Source organism: Nipponia nippon, unplaced genomic scaffold (assembly GCF_047370975.1).
Source record: "Nipponia nippon isolate SJK-2023a ecotype South Korea unplaced genomic scaffold, ASM4737097v1 scaffold_4, whole genome shotgun sequence".
In the NCBI taxonomy this organism is placed as follows: Eukaryota; Metazoa; Chordata; class Aves; order Pelecaniformes; family Threskiornithidae; genus Nipponia; species Nipponia nippon.
This window is the reverse complement of record NW_028262358.1, coordinates 36,780,936-36,807,099: the sequence shown is the minus strand read 5'-3', so window position 1 is coordinate 36,807,099 and position 26,164 is coordinate 36,780,936. Positions and strand designations below refer to the sequence as shown.

The following is a 26,164-nucleotide window of genomic DNA, read 5'->3' as shown; positions in this document are numbered from 1 at the left end:
TGTTGGGTGGAAGTGCTCAGTTTCTTCTGCTATTTTTCTCTCTCTCTCAGCCACCTTTTGACCTGTCCTTTCTCACCAGGATTACCTTAGGATGATGGGCTTGGATTATGGGTTTGGTTTGGGGTTGTTTTTTTTTTTTTCATATAGTCTTGTGAGTGACTATTACTGCCAGCCTGCAAAAAAATGAAACTAGTTCCCTTGGTTGTTTCCTTTCTACCCTCTGTTTTATTGAGATGCCACCTAGTGACACCAAGGCCTTATAGCACCTCGAAGTTCAGAGGTTTCTTTCTGAGCTCTTGATTTGCCTGTGATCTACCCTGAGGCACATAACTGCCTGCAAAGCAGTTGAGGAGATCCCTACCCTCACTGAGAGTGTCAGCTGTGCTACTGCTGTGCTTCCTCCGCGTTGCATTTTCAACCTTTTTCCCTGTGGCGCTGTCAGGGTTTGGGGGAGGGAGGTTGTTTGGTTTGAGGTGTTCTTTTGGTTGGGGTTGGTTCGTTTTTGGGGGGGGGGGGTTGTTGTTCTAAAAAAAAAAAAAAAAAATCAGTCAGTCAATATTGTCAGCAACCCCAGAGCAGCACATCTCTCTGATGGTACAGAGATCTGGTGTCCCATAGTCACTGCTCTAGTTGATACCACTTTCATGTGACCACTGTTTTTGTTACTCCACGGTTTACTGAGAATTGAGTTCCTCCAGATTTTTTTATCACACTATTAATATGGTCTACTACCCAGACAGACCAGACATTTTAGGGACTGGATATGCCAGTGCAGGTTCTCCATCTGCTTTGGTTAAAGGGATTGTGCCTACCTGCAGAAGTCATACTCGCTCTGTAACCTTACCTCCCTCAATGCCTCCCTCATCCCCACCCTCCGTGTGTGAATGTAGTTCCAAAAAATGATCACAAATACTGTGTCTCTGTCACCTCCATCTAAAATATGTATTGTTGTTTTACATGACATTTTGCTCAATATTTTCCTTCTGATAGTTTAACTGAAAACTCCCTTACCCTCCAGGCTAGGGGGAATTTGCTCTGCATATTCCCAGGGAGTACACAAGTCTGACACTTTAAGGGTAGCCCTCCTATCCATTACACTGCGTTGACGAAATTTTGCTATTTACAAAGGAGGTGCCATTTTCTTTTGTCTGCCATTTTAGCACTATGTCTTCATATTGACAGGGAAAATATTTCCATGCCTACTGCCTTGAAAACTATCTCACCTTACAGAAGGTAGAGCTGATGTACACAAACAACACAACTACCTTGTTTGCATTGCAGACTGTCCTGATGCATTCCCAAAGCCGTCCTCCAGTGCCCTGCTGTGCCTATTTATAATACCTAGACTCAGACAAAAGTCAGAAACGATTCCTGACTTAAAGTGCATGCAGCTGTTGCAAACGAGACTCGATTAAGAAACATTGTCACCTAGTGGCCAGAATAAGATGTATTTATTGTTGTTGATCTTATCCTTATAACAAGATCTATATAAAATATATGTATGTATCTCAGCATATCATTGCACCAGTGACTATTTCTGGTTAATACCATATGCCCACATCAGCTCTTCCCAGTTCAAAAGCTCTTTCGTAAACCATGTACATTTGCTAATCAAGCCAGAGCAGCAGCAGCTTGGCAATTTTGCAAAGAGAAGTTATGACAAGGAAACTGCTCCTCAGAAAAAGCAGTTCATAATGCCATACAGAGATTGTCCCATCAACCACCTCCCCTCTCGCTCCAGACTACCCAGAGCACCTCACCAGGAGGTAAGTACCCAGTCTCTCTGTTTGGAGAACAAGCGCCTTGCTCTTTGGCATTTCGGCTCATGATGCTCCCAGATGGCCTGCAGATTCGGAGGCAATTTCCTCCCCTCCCTTCCTAGACGAGGCAGCCTGGCAGCGAAGTGCTGAGTTCCTGACATTGGGGTTGTTGATGCCTCCTGAAGGAAGGCAGCTGCCCTCTGGCTACAACATTAAACCTATCAATCAGCCATCTTTCATCTCGTGAACTCCTTTGAATAGCCAAAGATGCTGTGCAATGCCATCATGTCACATCCCTCTTCGGCGCATATAGTCACATCTTGCTGTGTCAATATACAGCACCCTTATTCTGGGATATCCACTGCTTGTGCCTGGGTAGAGGGCTATGGATCAACTCGTTTCTCCCTCACCTGGTAGTTAATTTTGTACCCTGGAATCAACTGTGGGGAACAAAACCACCAGCTGCTGGATTCCTAAGCCTGTCCTAGGCCGCAGGCACTCAAAAGAGGTGGTGTTTTGCTCCACATTGCCAAGGTGAAGTGAGGCCGCCGATGTCAGCAGTGGCAGAGCTGGTTTGGGGGGTGGAAACGGGAGCCAACAGGGACCTGGGGGCTGCCCAGCCTGCTGCTCAGCCCCACTCCAGCAGCCGCCCTGGAGCCATCCCCTTCACTGGCTAAGCCCCATTTTCAGCACTGAGCCTGACACTTAGGAGTAAACACTTTGTTAAAAGTCATTCATTTCTACATGACTATATCATTCCAAAAAGTGGGATGCAAACTACGAAGGTCTTGTACTGATGGGTGGAGGAATAGCCATGCACATTCAGAAACTCTAGGCCTCTCCAACTGAATAAGTGGCTGACTTTCACCAGATTTACAGTCATCTCCTTTGCATTTTCCTCTAGACATGTACAAGTCAGGCATCTCTGTTCCTGGAGAGCAAGAGAGAACACAACTTTCTTTAAAAATAAATAAAAAAAATTTTAAAGCTTCTGAAAGATCTGTTCTGAATATTCTCTTCATATAGATTATCAGGTGTATTACTGAAAAATATTCCCATGCGGGACAGGCTTTGCTGCAAGGAGATCCTAGACTGTTCTAAGAGAAGAAACTTAATTGTATTAGCTGCACTTCTCGAGAGAGGACTGGTTAAGTGGCTCTCTGGCTCTGTGCATGAACTTGCAATATCCATTATTGTATACAACATACCTAAATAGCTGCAGCTTTTGGCAGATTGTTTGTAGTCTCTGCTCCACTCTACCAAACTTTCCTCCTTCCTTTTTTTCCCAGGTGTTACATTTCATGAGTTTCATCTGTCCACTTAGGAAAAAAAACTTCTCTAGGCCCTTAAATGGTGGAGCTTTGACAGACGCTCTTTGTGTTTGTTCTGTTTTATTGCCAGAGTTATTCACTTGTTCCTGCTTCTGAAATGTACCCAGCTACTTAAAAAGGCTTCATGCATAGATTTTCCAATGGATAATCTGGTTTAATTTGTTTCTAATGGAACAAAAGGGTAATTTCAGAAGAGATTTTGCACGTTTACACACTGAACTGCTGCTTGTTTTATTTGCTTTTTGATTTCATGGATTTATTTTTTTTTCCAGGTTGGCTGTCTTGGTTTGGAAACAGCATTGTGATTTTTGTCCTGTATAAACAAAGACATCTTCTGCAGCCCACTGACTACCTCACATTTAACTTGGCAGTATCAGATGCTAGTATCTCTGTGTTTGGTTATTCACGGGGGATCATTGAAATCTTCAATGTCTTCAGAGATGATGGATTCATTATCACATCGATATGGACTTGCCAGGTAAGAGTGGATTACACTTAATTAGACAAAATAGGTGCGGCTATTTCTGTGTATATGGTGTATATAAATAACTAGACAGGCACAAAAGAGTGAAAAGAAATACTGACTGACCTTTCAAATGGACAGTGTTCTCTGTTGTTACACCCATAAATCTATGCATTTGATCAGTGTTTGCCCAGTTTTCAGTGATTTTTTTTCTATCTATTCACAATAGTTCCTACTAGTTTGGGTTTTTTACTTCATGTCATAGCTCCCACTCACGTTGGAAAGCTAAGGTGTAGGCTGTGCTTGTCTTCAGCTCCCCTGAAGTCAACCTGGTTGTTGGCACTTCAACATTTGCCTTAAACCAATGTAGACTCGTACTTGACAAGGCATGTAGAGCAAAGCCTCTACACAGCACTTGGGTATACCCATATATTTTAGCACACAACTTCTTGTACTAAATCAGTCATAACTCTTCAATCTTACCCCTAAATTCTTGGTTGGTTTGTTGCCTGTGGTAGGATGAGTGACTTTTAACTTTATGGCACAGTCATCCCTGAACGTGGAGGCAGCTTTTTGTTGCAGAACTCAGAAAATGTTGTTATTGTTAATTCTGAAACATACCTGTGTAGACAGAATATAAATACATCCTATGGATAGACAGACACAGCCTGACTCCCTGGTGCTTTCAGTAACATCTGTGAGAAAAATTATACTTAATGTGTTTGTTTCATGAGGGAATCAAAAATCTGAAAACGACAGCATAGCCTACGGCAAGGTGTAAGAAAGATCATGATGAAGGAAGAGAGAAAGAGAAATAATCCTCTTTTCTTGTTTTTTTTTGTTGTTGTTTTTTTTAATTTTTTTTTAAAAGAGGAAGTTGAACTATTGTGCAACATAGATGAAAGAACTTTAACAGCTCATGTCCCCTCCCTTTCAATACAAAGGTTCAGTTTACTCAGAAAGGAAGACTTCCCACAGAAGACTGATTAACCTAGGAGCTGTAGCTTGATCTAAAACATGATTATTTGCTTGTTTAAAATGTATGTCCATAGCTGTTTAGCAGAAAAAGATTTATCAAAATTAAGCTAATTGTTTCCTCAGCAAAATCCCACTATTTCTCTAATGAGAACACCTACAATTGCAATCTAAGGACTGTTGAGGAGAAATTTTGAGGACACCTCTTTTATTTTTTTTATTAATGGAAACCTTTGGAGTCATCAGATGAACAAAGATATACCTGGAAACTGTAAAATTCACACCCACACTCAGAATTAAACAGATTCCCGTTTTTCCCAGTTTCAAGGAAGGCTGGAGCTACGATTAAGACAGGAAAGGTGAAATCTGGATCTCCGGGTTCAGTTCTAGCTTTGCTGCAGACTTCCTATGTAAGACAGGGTAAGGCATCCAGTGTGAAATCCTGAGCCAAGACCTGTGGCATAACTTGACATTTACAAGCCAGCAGGCTGAAAGAGGTAACATTAAATGACACTTCTGCCTCCCCAGTTCAAGCTCTTCCAGAACCTCATCTATGCTGTGGCTCCTTTTTTGGGATGTAAAAACCAGCACACACAGGAAACAATGCAGCATGGCACACTGTGTCTGTACCTCTTGATTTGCATGGGAGTCTTTCTTCCACGATGCCTCTGCCTGGGAGTCTGTCTTTGGCTGACTTTGAGGTATTTCAAGTCTTGTTATGATGATCTGGCTTTTTTTTTTTCGATGTAAAGAGACTGGGATGGAGGTGTGCTTAATCTTGCTGTGCTTGAACTGCCTTTACAAGATGAGAAGTGGTCCATAACATTTTTAGGGTATCCAGATAGTTTGTTGGTCAGGGCGTGTTAAGTAATCTTATTTGGATCTCCTGGTTTTAAACAGCATTCATTTGTAAAATATGGATATCAAGCAAAGTTTTAAGGTATTGGGTGGGATTCAAAGATTTTTTTCAGGATATTAATAATGCATTGGCTTTTCTAAACACTCTGATTTGCAAAATATTAAAGTTTCTGCTTTGGTAATCTTCTGTCGGCTCTAAAAGTTAACATTTCTCATCATTTCAAATAGGAACTGATACTGTACCAATGCTAACTAAAAATTCATGGTAACCTGGAGAAGTCACTTTGTACTCTGAATGAATAGTTTGAATTGGTTGTGACTTGTTGAGTAGTTGAGCTGGTTGTGGCTTGTTGAAAGCAAATCATGTAGGATTCCTGTTTGCATCAAGATTTTGTTCTGTGTTGGGGGGGTCTCAAAAACATGCTTAAACCCTGACATGCATCTTCTTGATTATTAAGCTTGACAAAACAGAAGCCAGTGACGAAAGAGTAACTTATGGAAGTAGAGAGGCTGTTTTTAGGAAGAATATTGTGCAGAAATAGTGGGAAGATTCTGTGCATGAAAAAGATGTGAATGTTTCTGTGTGTTTTTGTGTGGAGAGCCAGCACAAAAGTCATTCTAAAAATGTTCAACGTTGAACAGCGTTAGGGTTTTGATTGATTTTTTTTTTTGGTATTTATAAAACGTGATGCATTCATAGTCCGACCAGAATGGGTCTCACATCTGGAACATGAGGAGTGAGGAGCTTGTTGCCAGGAAGGTAAAGCCCATGCTTTCTGTCATGGCTCTCTGAAGTCGGTGTTTCTTGTTGTCCTCACCGCACTCAAGCTCCTCTGCAAGTAGCTGGGATGACAATTTGGACTGTTTTGCACATGAACACGGCTCTTTCCTTAGCATGGCCCGTGTGTTTTCCCTGATTTGGTTTGTTTTGCTGAGTCCAGAGCACAGCCTTACTTGGCTTTCTGTTGTTGCCTGTTTCACTACACATTTGCTCCTACTTGATCAGTCAGCTTCTGCTGTCAGGTATGCTTAGGAAAACTTTATTTTCCCAAGCTAGCCTGTCATTTCTGTTTATGAAGAAATTTCATGAGCTCACCTTACTTAACCCACCTAACTATTCTTCCTGCCTCTGGCTCGGGCCTCCTTCTGTGCCCTCGGATAATATTTTTCAAAATTAAGGTTCACCATTCTTGGCTGCCCCAGTTAGAGGGATTGGGGAGAAGACAGACAGATGCTACTTCTCTTTCAAAACAGCCTAGTCTGTGAAAACTCTCTGTAACAAAAGATGCATCTCCAGCTAAAAAGACCATCTTGCGGCATACCTGCTGAATGGGACAGATACGTGTGCTCCTCCTCTGTATGGAAGAAACACCACTATTCTTCTCTATGCCAAACATTATTTTTCTTTTTGGAGGTCTGACAGAGCTCTTCTCTCAGGAATGAGGTCGCATGGTAGGTCTGCATCTAAATGCTGCCCCTGCTGAATGCTGTGTATGGATATGGTTTTCCAAGGGTGGCTTTTGGACTCTGCTTTCACTTCATGTTTATCCCTTCCCTGCTCTACCACTGTGTCTTAGTCCTGATCTGGACAGAGAGAGGACAGTCAGTCTCTAGCACATTCATTTTTTAGCCTCTGGTAATATTATCAGTAAGTAAACTAGTTCATATAGTAAAGTTCAGGTCAGGGAATGTAAGCCAGTGACTAAGAGCCATCTGCTCCCCCGTTGCCCATATTTCTAGTGAAAAGCTACCTCAGGATATATTTTTGTCCTTCCCATATGTTTTTTATTTGCATGTTCTGTTAAATTCTAAGTTGCACTGAAACCTGTAAATAACATTGTGTGCCAATGTTCTTACATGTAGGGAGTAGAGAAATATTAATTCTCTGCAGGTAAACACCACAGTTTCTTCTAAACCTTATTAATCAACCAGCAGAAAGTTTTTCTTTTATCTGTTAATCATGTGGTGAACACCAAAGATGCAGGCTTCAGGAAGCCTCTAAATATAGGGGAAGGATTATAACCTATCTGATCCCCATAGGTGCCTTGCAGTCATGTCAGAAGCCAAGGATGGGCTGTGGGGTGCCTTAGAATTTGAAATCCTTCATAATCCTTGTACTTCAGTTTAAACTTTTTTCCACTAATTCACTCTTCTAATCTCTTTTTTTTTTTTTTTTTTGAGAATACAGTTTGGTTATTTTGACATTAATTTTATAATTAAAAATTTTACTACGAGGGTCAAGAAAATTGACTGTTCTTATCATGTGTTCATTCTGTTGATATAGGCTTCTTTTAAAAAACATTACTTAATTTTGACTGTTTCTTATGTATAAGAAGTATCTCGGCTGTGCGCAACAGAGCACGAGGTAGTTATCTCCAGGTCACGGTACCGTCACAGACACACCCATTGCCACCGCCGTGCTGACTGACGCTATTATCACAGATGCACTCACCTCAGTATCAGTCTAGGTATCCCCGGTCCATCTGGACAGCCAGGTGGTGCCAGAGCATCCCCAGCAGATCCAGCTCTACACAGAAACAGCCTCAGGAGGAACAAAAAAAAAAATACGTTCAGCATTGAGGTATTAGTGAGCATGACAGTAGCCTGCCTGACAGGATTCAGCCCACAGTACCTCTGTCCCTGCAGCCTGCTCTCGCCGTCCCACCAAGGGCCAGCCTGGAAGGGCCTGCCCTCACCCTTTTTTCTTTGCTGAAGCTTCTTTGTGTTGTGTGGAATAATAAAGGCACAAAGGGGAGCTGGAGAGAGAGAGATAACTGTCTCACCCTCTGGTTGGGTTTGCTACATAGTAGTGAGGAAACCTGGTTTTGAGTCCTGCACTGCTTAATGCCTTGATGTTTTATACATTATTTCTGACGGGCATACCCTGGACAGAAACAACTGGCAATGGAGTGAGCAGCAGTGAGCCCCACATTGCATGCAGGTATTGTTTTACTCTGTTATCCCTAATTCATCTGTGCACAGTTTGCCTGACAGCACCAGACCTGTGGTATAGGTACATCCTGAAAGGCCATGGTGTGACCGGGAAGTCCAAAATTTTCTAGAAGTGCCAGATTTAGTGTGCGTGCATTGAGGAGGACGTGACCCATGGAAATGTCTGGGGTTTCTTGCACTTCAACGGGCTTTTCCGAATTGTGGTGGTGTAGCTGATCAAGTTGCCAGCTGAAATCCTGGTCAAATGAGGATCTCTAAGAAAAGCTGGACATGCAATAGCCCTGCTTTAACAATGCTCCTGTTGGACAAGGAGGGTTCCCCTCCTTCCAATGAGTGTCTGACCACTCAGGTAGGGAGTTTCTCTTTGTCTGTTGTCCTGGTATTTGTTTGCTCTAAGGACACTGGATCATCCCCATATGATGAATAGTCTTAGCGATTATGTTCCTAGGCAGGGGGTGTGGATCTGAGCACCTTTGGACAGGGAAAAGTGAATGCAGCTCTCCCACATCCTGCATGGGGAAAAAGGGAGAATGGATCAGCAATCCCTCTGCTTTTCACAGTAACACTGCTTAATTTTTGAAAGGTCTTTCACAGTTAAGGGAAGGATATGGCTGTGAATACAAAGCAATGCTAATTGTGGCCTGGAGTAAGGCATTAAAAATCAAAAGGGAGGTGAGATATGCCCCTCACCTTGTTCTGTTGGCTACTTTAGGAGCCTCATTTGCCCACTAGCTTTTGCCACATCCAATCTAGGAGTCAAGCTTGGAGCCACAGCCACCATTACACCAGGCAAGCAACCAGAGCTGCAGCCCTGCAAAGCTGAGCATGGTGGCCGTTACTCCCTCTTGTAGATTCAGCTTCCAGTCAGTGCCTTTTGCTGACACTTAAAAAATACAGCATTTTTGGTGTTATTAAATGTTTAGAGGTCTAGTATGACATTTCTGAGAAGTAATAATGTCCATCTTTTGTAAAAAATAGAGGTGGGGATCTGAACCACCAAAGGGAAAATTGCAACAGTAGGAAATTCTGAGATCAATAAAGATGAAAAGATATGGGGTCTTTTCAGAATTTTTGAGGGGAGGACTTGTAATCTTGAATAAACTATTTTATATTTTATTGATGATGGCGTTTGCTTTCTCAGCATATGCATTTATCTCTTTTCCTATACACAGATTGTAAAATATTGCTAAAACTTTTCTGACGAGGAAACAGAGGAAGGTATTACTTCTTCTTTTAACAAAATGTTCTGTAAATTGTCTGATAAATCAAAAACCCTAAAGGCATTTATGTTGTTTTATAAATAGAGTAGATTTGAAGGACATCAATTTCTGTCCATTTAATATAACTGGTAAAACCAACCAATTGTTGACTTAGCTAGACTGTTGACTCTGTTTGTGATTTTATGCACTTGTAAATGCCAAGACAGTGTTTATGTGTTACCATGTGTGGTATGGTATTCCCTCACATTCTGGGTGAGATGACTGACCAGTGGTAGCTCAGCAGTCAGCAAGAACAGGTAATAAAAGCAATGGCAGATGGAAAGGGCTGAAATGAAAGCTCGCAGGCTTCCTTTCGCATTCCTTCCCAATACTTGGAAGATTACTGAGGTATCTGTATGCATTCTTCATCAAACTTCTTCCAGCACAACTACCCATTCACGTTGCTCCATCATCCATTCATCTTTTCCTTCACAAAATCATCCCACTTTCAAGTCACCCCATATGTAACAAGTACCCTTTGCATATATGTCTCACCCCCACCTCTGCCTCTCATTCTCCCCAGCAGCTGTCCACGTGAGTACCCTACTTACCGCAGAGCTCTCTCTCATAAAACCCAGACAAATCCGCAAGCTGTTCATCTTTACGCCTAGCAACGTCCGTCAAGGTGGATAAAGGTTTGCTCCCGCTCACCCTCCCTCCCAGCTGGCTACGGGGAGATGTAGAGATGGTTGCTGTTACTGTCCTTGCCCATGTGTGAGAGCACTCAAGTGTTTTCCCACGTTTTTCCTCCTCTCTCTCCCTGTGGGGAACTGTCTGTGCAGACACACCTCGAGTTCACTGGGCTTGTGCACAGTGGAGCAGAACACATGCTGCAGGAGTACCTTCATCCTCAGCACAGCTTTCTGCAGTGTCTAACTTTGGCAGAAGTTTCCCATCCAAAGACTGAGATAGCTCAGTCTTGCTTCATGTAAAGCATCTTGCAAAATCACTGTATATCCCAGTGTCCAAGCATGTAGCTCTAAGATTGAGGCTAGGACAGAAGAAATTTTTTTTTTTTCTAAAATCGTAATAGCGCAGGAATGTGGTCTGATGTCTGCTTAGTTGAAAAACATTCAGCTATCTACCTAGAAGATGTTAAAAGAAATTAAACCAAATGTAAAAAGGGAGTGAAAAATAGTTATTGACTATCCTAGCACAGTACTGTGGCGTTATATCACTGGGATTTTACTTATATATAGTTTATCATTCCTGACATTTCAGTAAGATGAAAATAACCTAAAGTGAAATCATGGAACTGGTACTAAGAGCATTAACAGATAAAACAGGTGTTAAAGGTGCTGAAGAAAAGCTGTGTAACATTAGCTCTGTATCAGCTCACCTTAACACGCTGATTCACTGTGAAAGGTAGGATGTGGAGACTGATCTATAAAGCAAATTCAAAAAAAAGAGTGCCCTTTACTTTGCCTGTGCTGTGCTACACAAATCTTCCTCTCCCAGGTATGTTTTTCTGAGCAATTTTAATACCTCAGATACTATGAACACTAGAATGTATCCTCATTCTTGTTTCCTTGAATAACTGAGATTTGGATACTAAGAAAAAAAGTTGCAGAGGTATTAGTCTTCCCCATTTCTTTATTTCTGGTCCTCTCTGATATAATCTGAAGAGTGTGCGCATTGCAGTCAAAGAGGGAAAAGTAACTCATGTAGACATCTGTGAGCTAAATTTTAATGAGAAAAATACTTCATCTGCAGGGAAGGGGGGAAAAACTGTGCCTTTGCACAAACAGAATCGTTAGCAACATAGAAGATCATTTCAGTGTAACTAATGCTACTGCAGGGAAGTTACGCCAGTTTTCATTAGCCATGAATTCTCCCTCATTTTCCTGTGAATGATTATTTCTGCAGCCAACTGCGACAAATTAGGGAAGTTATATATTTGGTACTTGAAAAATTGTGAATGCTCAAGCTATCTGTTTCCTTGTTTAACAAGGCTGACGTAGCCCATCCCATGCCACCCAAGCACTGCATCAAACCACACACTGCTGCCTGGAAAGGGCATTCGTTGTCTGATAGTGCTCCTACAGAACCAGGAATTTCCAAAGCCTAAATTTTGATTCCTGCATTAGCTTTTTCTCTCAGAGGGCTTTGAAACATCCTTTTCTTGTTTCCTTATGTGGAAAAGAGTACCCTTTCTCATTCTTCTGTGCTGATGTGTGTTTCTAAGAGATGAAATGTCCTCCCAAAAAATGCTGTCCATCACTTACCTTCATTGTCCAAGATCTTCTCACCACGGGGCTGAAAAATTTGTGTTCTTCTGGCTCCTCCCTGTGTGCCACATCCTCTCACTGACTTTTAAGCAAAATTTCATCTGAAACTTAAAAACCACTCTGATAACATCTGTGAGTATCTTAAATAGTCCTACCTCACATTTACTCATCTTCTACTTCATAAATATATATTCCATTAAGTCAGTGCACCGCTAGTGTGAAGGAAGCAATTTCTGTTCTGTTCCTGACCCTGATCCTGTCCTGACTGAATCAATGACAAGATGACCATTGCTTGCAATGGGCTGTATATGACACAACATCCAGTATTTCCACACCACTGTCCCTGCAGAAGGGATGACATTGCACCTGGTGGCTTTCCAGATAGCTCTTTAAGGCCAAGAATAACCTGGATATTTTACACTTCCTTCCAGGCTCTCTCTGGGCTACTAGGACTCCTTGGCAATGCATATGGCTCTCCTGTTAGGAGCTCTCAGGTCCAGCTTATCATACACAGTTGTGATGTGAAGACCCTTACAGTCCATACCCATTTTAGGACTATAAGCATTTTCTTGGGATAAATTGGTTATCTTCTGTTTCTCTGGTTATTTTGGTACAGGATCCAGAGGAGCCAAGAGTATCAACCTAAGACGAGATCTCCTAGCAGGCATGCAGCTTTTTCAGGCTTTCAGGGACATAGCATGCTCTTGTCTTGGCCACTTAATGGCCGAACTGGTACCATCACTAACCTGCCCTGCCTTGTGCCTAGGATTTTTATGAGCAGAAGAATAACTCCACTGGTAGGCATTCAGCCAGCAATCAGAGATGACCTTGCATTAACCTGATGGTGGCTACATAAACAGATTCCTTCTTGCTGGGAAACAGCACAGATGATTGTACTTTGGAGAACATGGAGGGTCACTTGTAATCTCTGGGATGTCTTGGCAGAGCCTGTGAACAGTCTGTGTAAGCCTCCAGAAACATTTACCATGATATTCTGAAAAGGCAAAGATAGTACTTCTTTACTTTGACAATAAAAGTGTGACTTTAATCTGATGTCAATGGATCTCAGTTATTGGGGTAGGATCACCACAGGCCACAAAGCCAAGCCTTGCTTTCCGTGGAAATGTAAAGATGAGACAGGTGACTCATGAGGCTGTTTTCTTCTTTTATCTGTCTGTGTATTTGTTTGTTTATATTAACGGTGCTGCTAGCAATAAACAAGTAGGCTCTGAATTAACATCACTGAAGTGGAGAGGAGTTTTGCCTCAGGCCCACTGAAAAGAGTTTTACACAGTGTAGCACGGATGTTCCCAGAGGGCAATGCTAGAGTTTCCCATCTAGTGCTTCTTAATTTCCCTGTACGGTAATTCACAGAAGGACAATGGCAATACAGCATTTAACCTGAAGATGGGAATCTTTCCACTGTATCTGGATCATCGAGTGGTACGAGCTACATGCTTGGTTGCTTCCTCCCCATTCCTTCTCCATGGGTGGATGGGAGAAACATGAAACCTGCCATGGTCCCATGGCATCAACCCAGAGCAGGTGCTCCCAAGCATGTGGAGATGGGGTACTTGAAGTAAGGTTATAATCTGATGAGGCTGTGTAAGGAAATTCTGAAAGAAATTTCTGTCTATTTGTTCAATGATGTGCACTTGGTGGGGCTGTTACATTCATAACTGTGCTCCTTGAGAGGGGCATGTACTACTATGAGTATAAATTGTGACCTGAGAGGGCTACAACTCCAATAGCTAAAAGTCAGCCCAAAGTAAGTATATGTTGAATCTCATTTTGTTAACCCAGTATATAAACCTAAAATAACTACAAGCAAACAAGTAGATTTATTCTGGATTCCCTAACATTACTAAAGCAAAAACCTGACCTGCATATATTAATCTCTGACACTAAATGTACATTTAACTATATACTATAGTTAGTATAATTACATATTTGTGCACATAATTGTGTAGCCTAAATATTGCATTCATATTTTTCCTATCTTTAAAATATATATCATCAACAGAAAGGCTTAATCACTTGGTGAATGCAAAATACTGAGTGTCTGATGCTCTCACTTAATGGTTTAAACTACCTAATCCTGTAGCATATCAGTTCTCATTGTTTATTAGTAAATGAAGTGCTGTTTGTGTCAGAGGTCTATAATGGCTTGGGTTAATGCGATCACCTCTAAGAAGAGCTACCCTTGAAGCCTGCTGAGACATTTTAAAAAACAGAATGCAACCATCGCAGAGAAATGTTGCATGAGCAACAGACGTTGTGGAAACTCTGGTAAATAAGTCTCTTTGCCTTCCTGTATTGTAGTAAATCTTAAAGAAACAATTTGAGTGCTTTAGGAACACTGTGCATTGGGAGTTTTAAGTAGTCACCTGTGAAGACTGGTTTTGATTACGAACCTTGGTAGTTCCTCCATTTGACAGAAGAGTTACTATAGTCCAGTTCACACTTTATTGATACATTGGAGGGATGGTGACATTATGTTGTCATCAGACTGGAGTGGAATATTTTCTCACTTACTGCAAACTTTAAGAACTTGTTAAATTTTAAAACATACTCTGTTCAAAGGTACCTACAATTGTTTTTCCAAATGTATTTCTTAAAGAATGATTTAGGTGCTTTTTTGTCTCTTGAGGTTGAAGGAGATTTATTGCCATTATCTATTTACACTATGATCTTGGAATAATCTGATCTGCATTCAAAAAAAATATTCTGAGCTTATTGTGACGACTTTAAATATATGCAATGGACAAATAATCCCTGTTTAAAGTTTATCTTTTTCCTTACATATTAATTATCTCATATTTAATAGAAGAGAAATTGTGCTTCTGAAGGGAAAACAAATGGACTTCAGGAAATTGCAACAGATTCACCAGTTGGCCAGAGGAGGGAGCGATGCAGCCTTTCTGGCTGGTGAGATCAATGTTTCGGCCTAAATTGAAATTGAATTTTGGCAATTTGCTTTTGTGCCATTAAACCCTGATTAATCCAAAAATAAGAACAATAGGTTATATTTTATTCTGCTTTAAATGAAGACAACCCTTATGAAGTAGTATGAATTCATAAGTATTAAAGGTAGTAAAAGTGGGGCACACCCAAGCTCATAGCTAAAAATTTGATAGTGCATTGGGGATTCCTGACTCTCCCCGTGTGGAAACAAAGCTTAAGAAACAGATTTGCATGCAGTAGGAGCTTTATGTATTGTGGGTTGTAAATAGTACACCAAGAACATTAGTGAGATTTAAAATCAGGCATAAGTACAAAGCAGAAAAAACACAGCCTTTTCTTCAGTTGTGTCTTAGCTTCCAGGCAACATAAAGATAATGAGCAAGTTCTGTGAGTATCTATGTAGCCAAGGGACTAATATTGGTATAGCACTGAGGGAAAAGCTTTTAAAACTGCTAATCTACTCCTGTTTCTTAATGGGTAAAAAGGAAAGGTGGTGGATCAAAATTACCATGCAATCAACTTCATGTTTATGTCAGAATTCACTGTTGCCTATTAGCACTGCTGCTATTTGATCGTAATTAATAATAGGAAGGACAAAATTGCATTACACAAAAATGGAGGAAATATTATGATTGTGGAAGGAAGGAGCTGGCTGAGGGGGGTAGGATAAAAGAAAAAGAAAACCAGAACCCAAGAAGGGGAAGAGCATCAATCTTCCAAAGCAATTAAATGTTATCTACTATTCTAGTATTTCCTTGGCTGTCATTCCATGTATCTTCAAAGATGCAGAAAACTGAGAATATCATACATTTTTGTTACCTACATATATTAATATCTCTGCCTATAGAAGTCAGGATTATGCTAAAGCAGTTTTTCTGTTGCTGACTACTTTGGGTTCCAAACAGTCACTTTGGTTGTGTGAACTACAGTCAGTGTTGTCTGTTCAGGAGCAGAAAAAGTAGCAGTGATCTTTCTTCCATATCCAGTAGGTGTATGCTTGAAGTAGGTTGGCTACAGCTAGAGTAAGATCCCTCGTTTTCTTCCGAAGACATATGGCTAAGTGACAGGAATATAAAAGTATTGCAGAACTGATAGACTTGCTGGGAAATGGCGTATGCACAGCTAGGCTCAAGAGCTAACTTGTCGCCAATAGAAGTTTGGCAGGGCCAATACTAGTTTGCCAAAGCAGCCCTAACCCTGTTGGATGCTCTCTTGTGTTTTAATGTTCCAGATGCCGTGGCCTCTGCATGGGCTGTTCTGCCGCTTGAGAGCGACCTCATTTATCTCCTTCATTCGTTTCATCCTGGCACTCTTGTCATCCCCAGAGCTCCCTCTCCTCCTTGGCATTTCAGCCTGTTCTTAAACCGCTGAGCCTGTGGCTAGCACAGGGACAGTTAGCACAGCCGCCCCTGGGAGACTGCTGCCGCTTTAGCCACTTACTAACCATATGATCCTGGTCAAATCTCTGATAACAGCCCCCACACTAGCAGAAGCAACAGTGTTTTGATCTGCTGAAATGATGTTATGAAATAGTACAAAAACGAGACATGGCGCTGACAATGGTTCAGTCCTATGCACTATGTTGATTTAGGTAAAACTGCATTTTTTTTTAGCAAGGCACCACTCCAAAGAAAACATTCTAGCTTTCTTTGGTATGTATTTCTAGTTCTTTTGTATGGTGACAGAGTTTCATCTTAAATGGTAAAGGGCAAGGGTGTATTTTTAGACACACTTTCATCCCTTGTAAGTGTGCTCAAGGGCTGTTTGAACTGATCACTTAATATAATTGTGTCTCTCTGGTCTGACGTCAGGGAAGGGGGATGGGAGAATAATAGTCACATCTGCAGGTGATAAAACATGCACCAATGTATTTCAGGAAAAACAGTTTCAGCACAGGAGGGCTATGATACACACTGAGAAGCTTGTCCTACTATTTTAGTGTTCAATCTCATAGGTCTTTAGACTTAAATTCAAATTGTTTATTTGCATCATTGCTGAAATACTGCTTCCTTTGTAATCTTATAACTAAAGCAATTGCTTAAGCTTATGCAGCCAGATTTCTCCGTAGTCCTTGGCCACGCTGTTTTCCACACCTATGAAGCTTTGTTAGAGCAAATGGAGAAGTGGCAGCTGTTTGCATCAATAAGGCTAATGAAATGAGGAGCACATTTGCACATCCAGGTATTTCACCAGTTGCCACAGCACACAGCGAGCCAAATTCAGCCAAGTGCAGCTTCTAGCAAGTAGCTGAGACATCCAAGGAAGTTTGTTTTCTGGTGTAAACATGGCTGCATTTATACACCAAGCATGAGCTGATTGTAAGTGGAGCACAGGTGGATGTAAATTGTTGTAGTAGCAAGTCTTGCATGCATTTAAAATGTGGTGGGTCTGTAAAAGTTGGCATTAAGAAGTATAGAGAGTCAATATAAGGGTGTTGGTAGCAAGAAAAAACACCAGTGAAAAAAATGATGAAGCAGTCCTTTCCTAACCCTTCACCCAATTTAATTTATACAATCTGCCATGGTCTCAGCTTTAAGCCTGGATTAAAGCCCCAGATTCAGTGCTGGGATAAACTGAATTCCACAGGAGTTGTGCCCATTCACACAAAGACAGAGTTTGTTCCTGTAAAATAATGATGTGCCTTTCCGCCAATAATTTTACCACTTGAATGCCAAGTTACAGTCCAGAGACGCTTAATAATCCTGCTCCACTCGGTGTAAAACTGGCACCTTCAAGAGCTCCTCTGCTCTGGCCGGTTTGGTGTATCATTGCAAGCTTTCAAAAAAAAGCCTGCCTTCAGCATTTTGCCTGGACCATTTCCCAGTCATATAGTGCTCCCTAGCAGATGGCCACAGCCATCTCCACTACCGTCAGCAGCAACTTCCTTCCTATACCCATAAGTGAAGCTAGCAGAGTTGCAACCGTCCTGTGCGTATATCACTGAGACCCTGACGTCAGCAGGAGCCTACGCAGCCATACGCCTCTGCCTGCGTCAGTCAGAGGTGGTGAGGATCAGGGCTTAATAAACAGCAGGCAATCAGTAGCACCAACATTGAGGACTCGATCTATTGGAACGATTTAGCTTTGGATAGTTTTATTTAATTTTTTAAAAAACTTTTCTCACTCAGCCAAGACCATTACCTCCTATGTTCTTCCCTCTTTGGCCTAAATTTCATGGGTTGAATTTGCCTGTTTTTTCTGCTTAAGGGTGCAGCTGCATCCAGTGCATTTTTGCCTATTCAGGGCTTTTCTTCTTTTCAGTTCAATCTTTTTCTCCTTCATTTGGCAAGTCATTTCAGGGAAGCATAGATGTAAGGGTGTGTTTGCTTGTTTATTTTATGTACATGATGGAGCACTTTTATATAATTTTTGAACATTTACTTGCTCACTGATCCTATAGAAGATAACTGCACCTGACATTTTAGATTTCCCTGCTAGTTGGGTTTCTGGAAAAACTTTTGAGAGCATTAACATGAAAACGACAGGAGCAATCCCTGTGGTTCTTTTCCCCTTCAGCTGTCTGCAGTAAAAGAACATCCTGCACTGCTTTGTTTTCCAGGTTGATGGCTTCCTGACGCTTCTCTTTGGCCTCGCTAGCATTAATACCCTTACAGTAATCAGTGTGACTCGCTACATCAAGGGCTGCCATCCTGAGAGAGGTAAGGAATAAAGGCAAGTCCAGTTCTGCCTTCATTGAACCTGGTGCAAATCTGCATTTTTTTCAGTCACAGGCTGTATCAAATATAAATTACATGCATTGGAAACCAGAACATAATGCAGTCACTTGCATTACAAACATGTTTACATAGAATCCTTCAGGGTTAACCTCAATAAAAGCCAAATTATTACTAGTACACTTTGGTCACCATGGGTTAAATCCACCCTTCTGCCAAAGATACCACAGGTCCTGCTGACCCTCTGTATTCTCCAAAATGCAACTAAGTGATGCACACGTTGTCTGGATCTCACTGTAAGCAACAAATTTCATCTTCTATGAGATGATGTCAGGGAAGTTTCCAATTGTTGATAAGATCCTTGGTTCGGAAGGCTGTCCTACATGCAAACATTTTCACTCTTCAGGGTGTTTTGCCAGGGTTTGTGCGCAGCAGGCATCATGGACTGCTTTAGATGGCGCTGGGAGCATTCAGTCTGCACATCTTTCTTACCTCCAGCTTTTGTAGCACTGCACAGGCTGCCATCCCCACATGCCTCTCCAGCCTCCCCTCAGTGGACAGTTTCACACCACAGGAGATGAAAATTACTCCTACCATCCCCAGAACTGACCATAACCCAACTCTGGCCAGACAATCCCCTTCTCCTGCCTGTCTCCCAGATCTGCAAAGCATCATCACTACAGCCTCGCACCTACAGTTCTTCCTTCTCTAGTGCCCATTTGATCTGTAACCTGAATATCTCAAACAACCACTGCTCGTTACTCTCTCCAGTGCTAGAACCCTTTTACTAACCACTCTGTTTTTTTGAATTTCATTTTATTTATTAACCTTTGGTATAAATGCCTCCGTAAAGGCATATAAGTGTCCCACTGTACAAATCTGGTCTGAAATCCTTCACACGTTTCCTGCCCTGTGAAGCCCTCATCAGCCAGTCTATATAAATATGCCATCATCTACCTCTTTCTCTTTATGCCTCTTTACATCCCTACACTAACCCCAGGCATTCCCTTTCACAGGATCAGTAGAAATCTTTCCTTGCTCCAGAAATCATCCTGGACCTCCTGCCTGCTGAAAACTTTGACTTGCACTGAGACCCTTATGTAATTTCTGTTCTTTACACCTACACCTTCCACAAATTCTTCCTTGTCTTCCTTTCACCCATATTTAGATAATGTATTATGAAGTTTCATGCCTTTGTTATGACTGGCTTGCACCATCTTTCAGGCAAGAGCCTATTAACGTCTGCAGATAAAGCATGCATAAATACACTGGATGCATCATATGAGTTTTTCTCCCTAATAGCATGAGTAGTATTAGCCGTGAAAAGAACTTCTGCAGGGAAGTCTTTTTTCCACAGGAAGTTCTTCTGCAGTTTGTTGTAATGATAGACTTGTTGAAGTTAATTTTCAACACAAACTGCTGTTGGAGCTGCTACAATTTGGCTGTGATGTATTCTACATCTTATATTCATTGCATATTATGAAGTCATATTTAAAACCCACACTTCTCTTTTGCAAAACCGTATCACATGTTCATCTGAAGGTGTGCATAATTTATGTTTGCCTCTTGAGGAAATCTGAGCAAGTACCCAGTATAACATTACAGAAGTGTTGAGGAACAGAGATTGGTCGATGTATAAGTATGTCCCATGTAAACGAAGAAATAACCACAATGTATGGCAACAGCAGGACAGATTGTATTGAATGTGTTGAACGGCTAAAGTAGTTTGAGCATCTAATGCATTTTCTCCTTTTTAACAGGGAAAACCTTGAAGTGAATAAGTCTAAATTCAGAGGATTTTCTTATCTTATTTGTTTCTATGTAAACCTTAGCATACAACTGTTTCCTGCTTTTTACAAAATTGTAAAACATAAGTCTAATGTAGAATTTGCTAATTCTGCAGCACTCAACAAACACATTGTCTCCTGCTTAAAAGCCATTCATTTCCACTGTTCACAAATAGTCTTGAACACAAGCCTGACAGATGCTTTCAAATTTAAGCTTTTTCTCTGAATACGCATTTTTTATCTTACTATTTTTTTAAATAGCTCTATTGTCCTTATTATCTGTTGGTATAGGAGTGCATTTAGATTTCAGACATATGTTTGCCTTTCTAGATATTATTTTCTGACTAAACCATGCCATTGCAGGTCACTGCATCAGCAACAGCAGTATGACGGTGGCTCTGGTTCTCATTTGGGTAGCAGCTTTCTTCTGGTCAGCAGCTCCATTACTTGGCTGGGGCAGCTATACAGGTAACAGGTATCTTTCAGTTGTACTTATTTGGCGCCTCTCCTCTTAACTGAGCAAAGATACTTACCTTTCTTTCTTGCTGTTCGTGATAAACCAGACCAAGTATCAGTGGAACTGAGAAAATCATTCATCGTGCATGGCGTATGGGTAGAGCGTTGCCTGCTTTGGTATCAGCTATAAAGAGATTTTTTTTTTTAAGATATCACAGGGAAGACTTGGACCAAGTGCATATTACCTATGAAAAAAGAGAGGCCAGAAATATTTGGCATGATTAAGCAATGAGATAAAGGAAACTATCAAAAGACATCCTTCAAAAACTGTCAAGATTAGGAAGCTAGAAAAGAACACAAGTTCGAGCAAGTTAAACTTGAAACTATAATAAGACAAGCCAGAAAGATCTGGTGAAACAGTTTGATGGAAATATGAAAACTAACACAGCAGAAGAAGAAAAAGATGTCAGAAAGTTTGTCAGTCCAAGAAGTGATTAGGGTGCAAGATAAGGCCATAGCAAAAGAGGAGGGGGAAAAATAGGAAAAATTTTGAATAGTGAACACTGCGGTAATTCAATGGCTGAGGGATATCCCCACACCAGAAAATTTCTTCATGGGGAAAAGCTGGAGAAATTGTCTCAAATTAAGTCTCTAAAAATTCAACAAAACAAATATCTAGGAACAAATAGTAATGATACAGGAGTCCTAAAAACTGAAATCATGTGACTGAAATTGTCCAGCAGTTTTCTGCCTGGATCTTGTAGGAATCTGCATCCTTTGAGAAGTCATGAAATCTGTGAAGACTTATTAAAGCAGCTATGTGAATATATCCTCTTACTTATTAAATACATAAGCTTTGAAGTGTCTCTGGACCCTTGAAGTATGGGTGTCAGAAAAGCATCCATTTCTATGATTGGTTAAGTCTTCCATCCTTCCCAAACCAAAATGTTACCAGGATATTAGGCTCAATGGATCTTTTGTTTGAGACAAAACCAAACTGTTTATTAGACTGTTCTAATTTTATGTCTGTATTTGCACTCTGGATATGTCATAAACTTGGGGCTTTGGACTGGTCATTTTCTGTGTATCTTCTGGTGATCTGTGTTTTCTTTTTACGTTAATCTTATTAGGTCTTCATTTGTCCCTTTTTGGCCTTAAACTGGAGCCAGGGACTTCTTGGACATCACTGCCTTGTCAGAGCATCCGAGTGCCCCCATGGATACTGTTTGTATTTCGGATTCAATTCCTTGACACTGGTCTCCAAGACCACTTCTAGGAGCACTTTTCCCTACTGAGAATCGCAGCAGTTTCAGGTTTCTGGGCTATCTGACTCTAAACACATTTCTATTGAGGGCAGCGATGGAGATGTGGGAGCCCAGCAATGGCAAGTCCTGCAGCAGGCAGCAGAGCAGGCAGCAGGTGCCAGCAGACCACAGCACGTTACACCCAGCTGCCTCGGACCTCTCACTTCTACACAGCAGCTGCAGGGGTCCCCAGGACCCTACCGATTTTTGGAAATGCCACTTGCCAGTGTCTGCAGAGCGGGGAAACACATCTCTGAATTCTGGCTCGCAGAAAATCTGCAGGATTTGCTTTTCATGTCATCTGGAGGCTGCTTTCTTTTTGCAGTCAAAAGTTTTCACAAACCAGAAACCTGAAATTAAGCCAGATTTTATGGCTATCTTTTTGAATCTTAGGGTCTACTGATGAAAAAAGCAAAGGAGACAAAAATCTATTTCTATTACTGAACACATCCAGACAGCAACACCTAGAGCTTTTGGTGTTAAAAATACTGAGTGCTTTTTGATGAGAATCATAAAAGAGATTTTAATCTTTTGCTCCTTTAATTCATCCTGTCTAAACCTATCACCTGTGAGGAATTAAGGGATTTTTTTTTTTCTTCTTCAGAATTATCACTGGATGTCAGGGAGAGATCTGTTGCTAAATCATGCAGGCTTCACCTGTATTGTATCTCCAGGACTTGTTAATACTTGACTTACATAATTTTAGTTCATGCTTCATTTATTTATAATTCAATTTGCTGCCGTAGCTGCCAGGGGAAAAAAAAAAAAAAAAAAAAAAAAGCTTTTTCCACTTAAAAAGAAAAATCCACAATTCACAATCTATAGAAAAACTCTAATGCTATTGAATTCAAGTTTTATATCAGGACACATTTGCAAACACATCAGAGGGTCCAAAGAAGTCAACCGTTATCCATAGAAGTGTTTAAGCAGAGACCACACTTTATTCCCACTGCCTTTCCCTGAAGTACCTGATTGGCTAGTGTCCTTTTGTAAATCCCACTAGCTGCAGATCCTGCAAACTGCCTAACTTCATTTTTGAGAGCCTGCAGCTCCTTTGTAGTTGCAGAACTGTATGCTTCCCATTTAGCAAAAGGTCTGGTATCTTTCTAGGTATTTATTTTTCATCTTCCCATAATCTTTATCATTAGCTGTATCAATTTGTTTTCATGGCTCTCACTACAGTAAAAATTTCATTGCCTTTTTGTTTCTATTAAAAAAACCCGATATTTTTATTTCCTACTTTTCTTTGTAAGTAGTAACTTTTTACATTTGGCATATTGTCTCTTTGCAATCACTTGTTATGCTGTTACAGTGCTCATCTTAGGAAGTTACTATGTAGAAGATCATGACAAATAAGAGTAGATAACACTCAAAAATATCAAACCTAGTGAACGAGTATCCATTTTATTTTCTAATAAAGTATCACAATTTCCTATTCTGGATTTATACTGGAAATCTAAACTGGACAGTATGATAATACGCATTAAAACTTGTTACAGTCTAACCGGTCTTGAAAAATTGTTTACGTAAGAAATTATGTCACAGCTTATTAAATCAGAAAGATCAATCCATTCTTTAGTTCTTAAAAGAAGAAAAATACAGCATTTGAACTGATAAATTAACTGCTCAAAAGCAGATAAATATTCTAAAAATGCTAACCAACTTATTTTTGCTTTGCAGATCGCATGTATGGCACATGTGAGATAGACTGGGCAAAAGCCAACTTCTCTACAATCTACAAGTCCTACATTGTCTCCATTTTTATCTGCTGTTTTTTCCTACCTGTAACAGTCATGGTCTTCTCATATGTGTCAATTATCAATACTGTCAAGCTAAGCCATGCGTTAACAGGACTGGGTGATCCCACAGACAGACAGAGGAGAATGGAGCGGGACGTCACCAGGGTGAGTTGGGGTTTCATGTTGTGTGGGATTTATCTCAATGAAATCTGTCTTTCCAAAAATTTGACCCAACTAGAACGGAAGAGAACAAATGGAATCAGTCACATTTCATTTCTCTATAATCTCTAGTGACAGAGTCTGAACTCAGTGAAGAATATGAGGATTGTTTAAAACTCCTACCCTGTCAGTTGGCTAAAATATTGGTGCTACGTCACATGTGAAAAATAATATAAATAGAATTGGAGTGGGTTATACCACACAAAAAACAAAAGTTTGGTTTGGCATATGCTCTTTTCTTTCAGACGTTACATTACTTCTGAGCATACACAGAAGTTACAGTGGAGCTTTCAATTTACTTACCATTGACTTAAGTCTACCCGAAACCCTCTTAATTCATATAAACATACAGGGGACTGCGGCTATTTTCATTCCATTAGATGAGACATTGCTCAAGCACACCACCATGCCAGAATTAGATATATAGCTTCTAGGTCTGCTTGGCTCCATCAAAGCTAACATTTTGCTTGCTCGTACTCTCCCGTGAGCCATACCCTCAGGACAATCTGAATGTTTCCCTTCCAGCCAAGGGTCCAAGCTACTATTCCCAGTGTATTGCTTCCCTGATGTAGTCTTCCAGAATAGATTTAAGACTATTCTCCTTCTGTCTTTTAGGTTTCTATTGTCATTTGCACAGCCTTCATTATTGCGTGGTCACCATACGCTGTCATCTCTATATGGTCTGCCTATGGTCACCCTGTACCCAATCTTACCAGCATCCTTGCCAGTTTGTTTGCTAAGTCTGCCAGCTTCTACAATCCCATTATCTACTTTGGAATGAGCTCCAAATTCCGGAGGGACATTTTCATCTTGTTCCATTGTGCCAAGGAAGTCAAGGACCCTGTGAAGCTCAAACGTTTCAAAAACCTCAAGCAAAAACAAGAGCCTTCTCAGAAAGAAGAGAAGTATGCAGCAGAAGTGAACCCTGCACCAAGCCCTGATTCTGGGGTGGGAAGTCCAACCAATAGCCCACCTCCAGTAAACAGGGAAGTGTATTTTGGTATTCTTGACACACCTTCTAATAACCCTGATATTGAATGTGATAGACTGTAAGTTTTGTGGCCACTTAACATTATGCACCCACTTTGTGTTCAGGAAGACCCTCTTCAGATCAGCACTTGAGTGATTTCCTAATTCCCAGTCCATCTCTTTCTTGCTAGAGCACTGATGACTATACAACTCAAGCAAATCAGATCGTAAAGCGATATTTTCCTTCTATGTAGGTACAAAAAGCTACGAAGCATGTTACAATGTGGGCAGCACACCCAGTGCCAGAAACATTTGATTTTCACATGCGTGCAGGAAAAGAGATTGACTTGTGAAGAGCAGGCATTAGCTAGCAAAAATAACTGGTGTGTTCCTATCCAAATTTTATTAATTAGGCGACTGAGTTTCCAAATACGTTTTTTGCTCTTCAACAGTCCCAGCCATAGAGGATCATTGTAGCTCTGTGGAGCTGCTGCAGCTCCAATGGCTGTGAGCTGGTAGGCAAAGCCGCGGGCTCCCTGCGGGGCAGCGAGGCGTGCCCACCGCGGGGCTCCCAGGCCGTGTGCGCACATGGCCGTGTGTCTGATCGTCTGTGCCTGACTCTGTGCGCGTCTATGCGGATGCTAGGATTTGTAGATCTTGGCATTTTCTGGTCGCTGTAGTCTGAACAGTGGCTTCATACTTTTCCTCGTTGGTCTGCAGAATTATTTCCACCCTCCCTGACCTTCCCAGTGAGCAGGGCCTGGCTGTAGCATTCAGATTCAGGAAAGCTGGCCTTTAATTTTACTGATCCTTCTCCAAACTGGTTGTTTTTCTACCTGACTATTAAGGTGGAGCAGGAGATGTTGTACAGGCAATGAAACCAAAAATGACACTAAGGTTTTAAGAGTGCTGATGAAGTGTGCCATCAGAGCTATTTACAAAATATAATCCAACACTTCACTGCTGCTTCTAAAGAAAGTTTTTGTACCTGCCTATGGGTAAAAAATTGACTTTTAGGTAAATGTAATTAAGTAGCAATTAAGGATAGTGATTTAAATAGCTAAGCGGTAGGCTTAAATCAGTAGCAAGACTATCAGATGTTACAATATCCAATTATTCCACCAAGTTTATTTTACATTCAAAATGAGGAGGTATATCTTCATAATTCCCCATCTTGGAAACTAACTGCATGCTCAGAGACTTCTGTAAAAATGTCTTTGTATTAG

General features: G+C 40.9%; 1 protein-coding gene across 1 annotated transcript in view; it reads left to right on the top strand.

Moving 5' to 3' along the window:
- LOC104018684 (visual pigment-like receptor peropsin) overlaps nt 1-25,022 on the top strand; it is a 31,076-nt gene extending 6,054 nt beyond the window's left edge. Inside the window, exons 2-6 of the mRNA XM_009471847.2 lie at nt 3,364-3,569; nt 18,350-18,449; nt 20,615-20,719; nt 23,692-23,915; nt 24,585-25,022. Coding sequence (XP_009470122.1) covers nt 3,364-3,569; nt 18,350-18,449; nt 20,615-20,719; nt 23,692-23,915; nt 24,585-25,022 — 1,073 coding nt within the window. The remainder of the gene's footprint in view (nt 1-3,363; nt 3,570-18,349; nt 18,450-20,614; nt 20,720-23,691; nt 23,916-24,584) is intronic.
- Nucleotides 25,023-26,164: the final 1,142 nt, after the last annotated feature.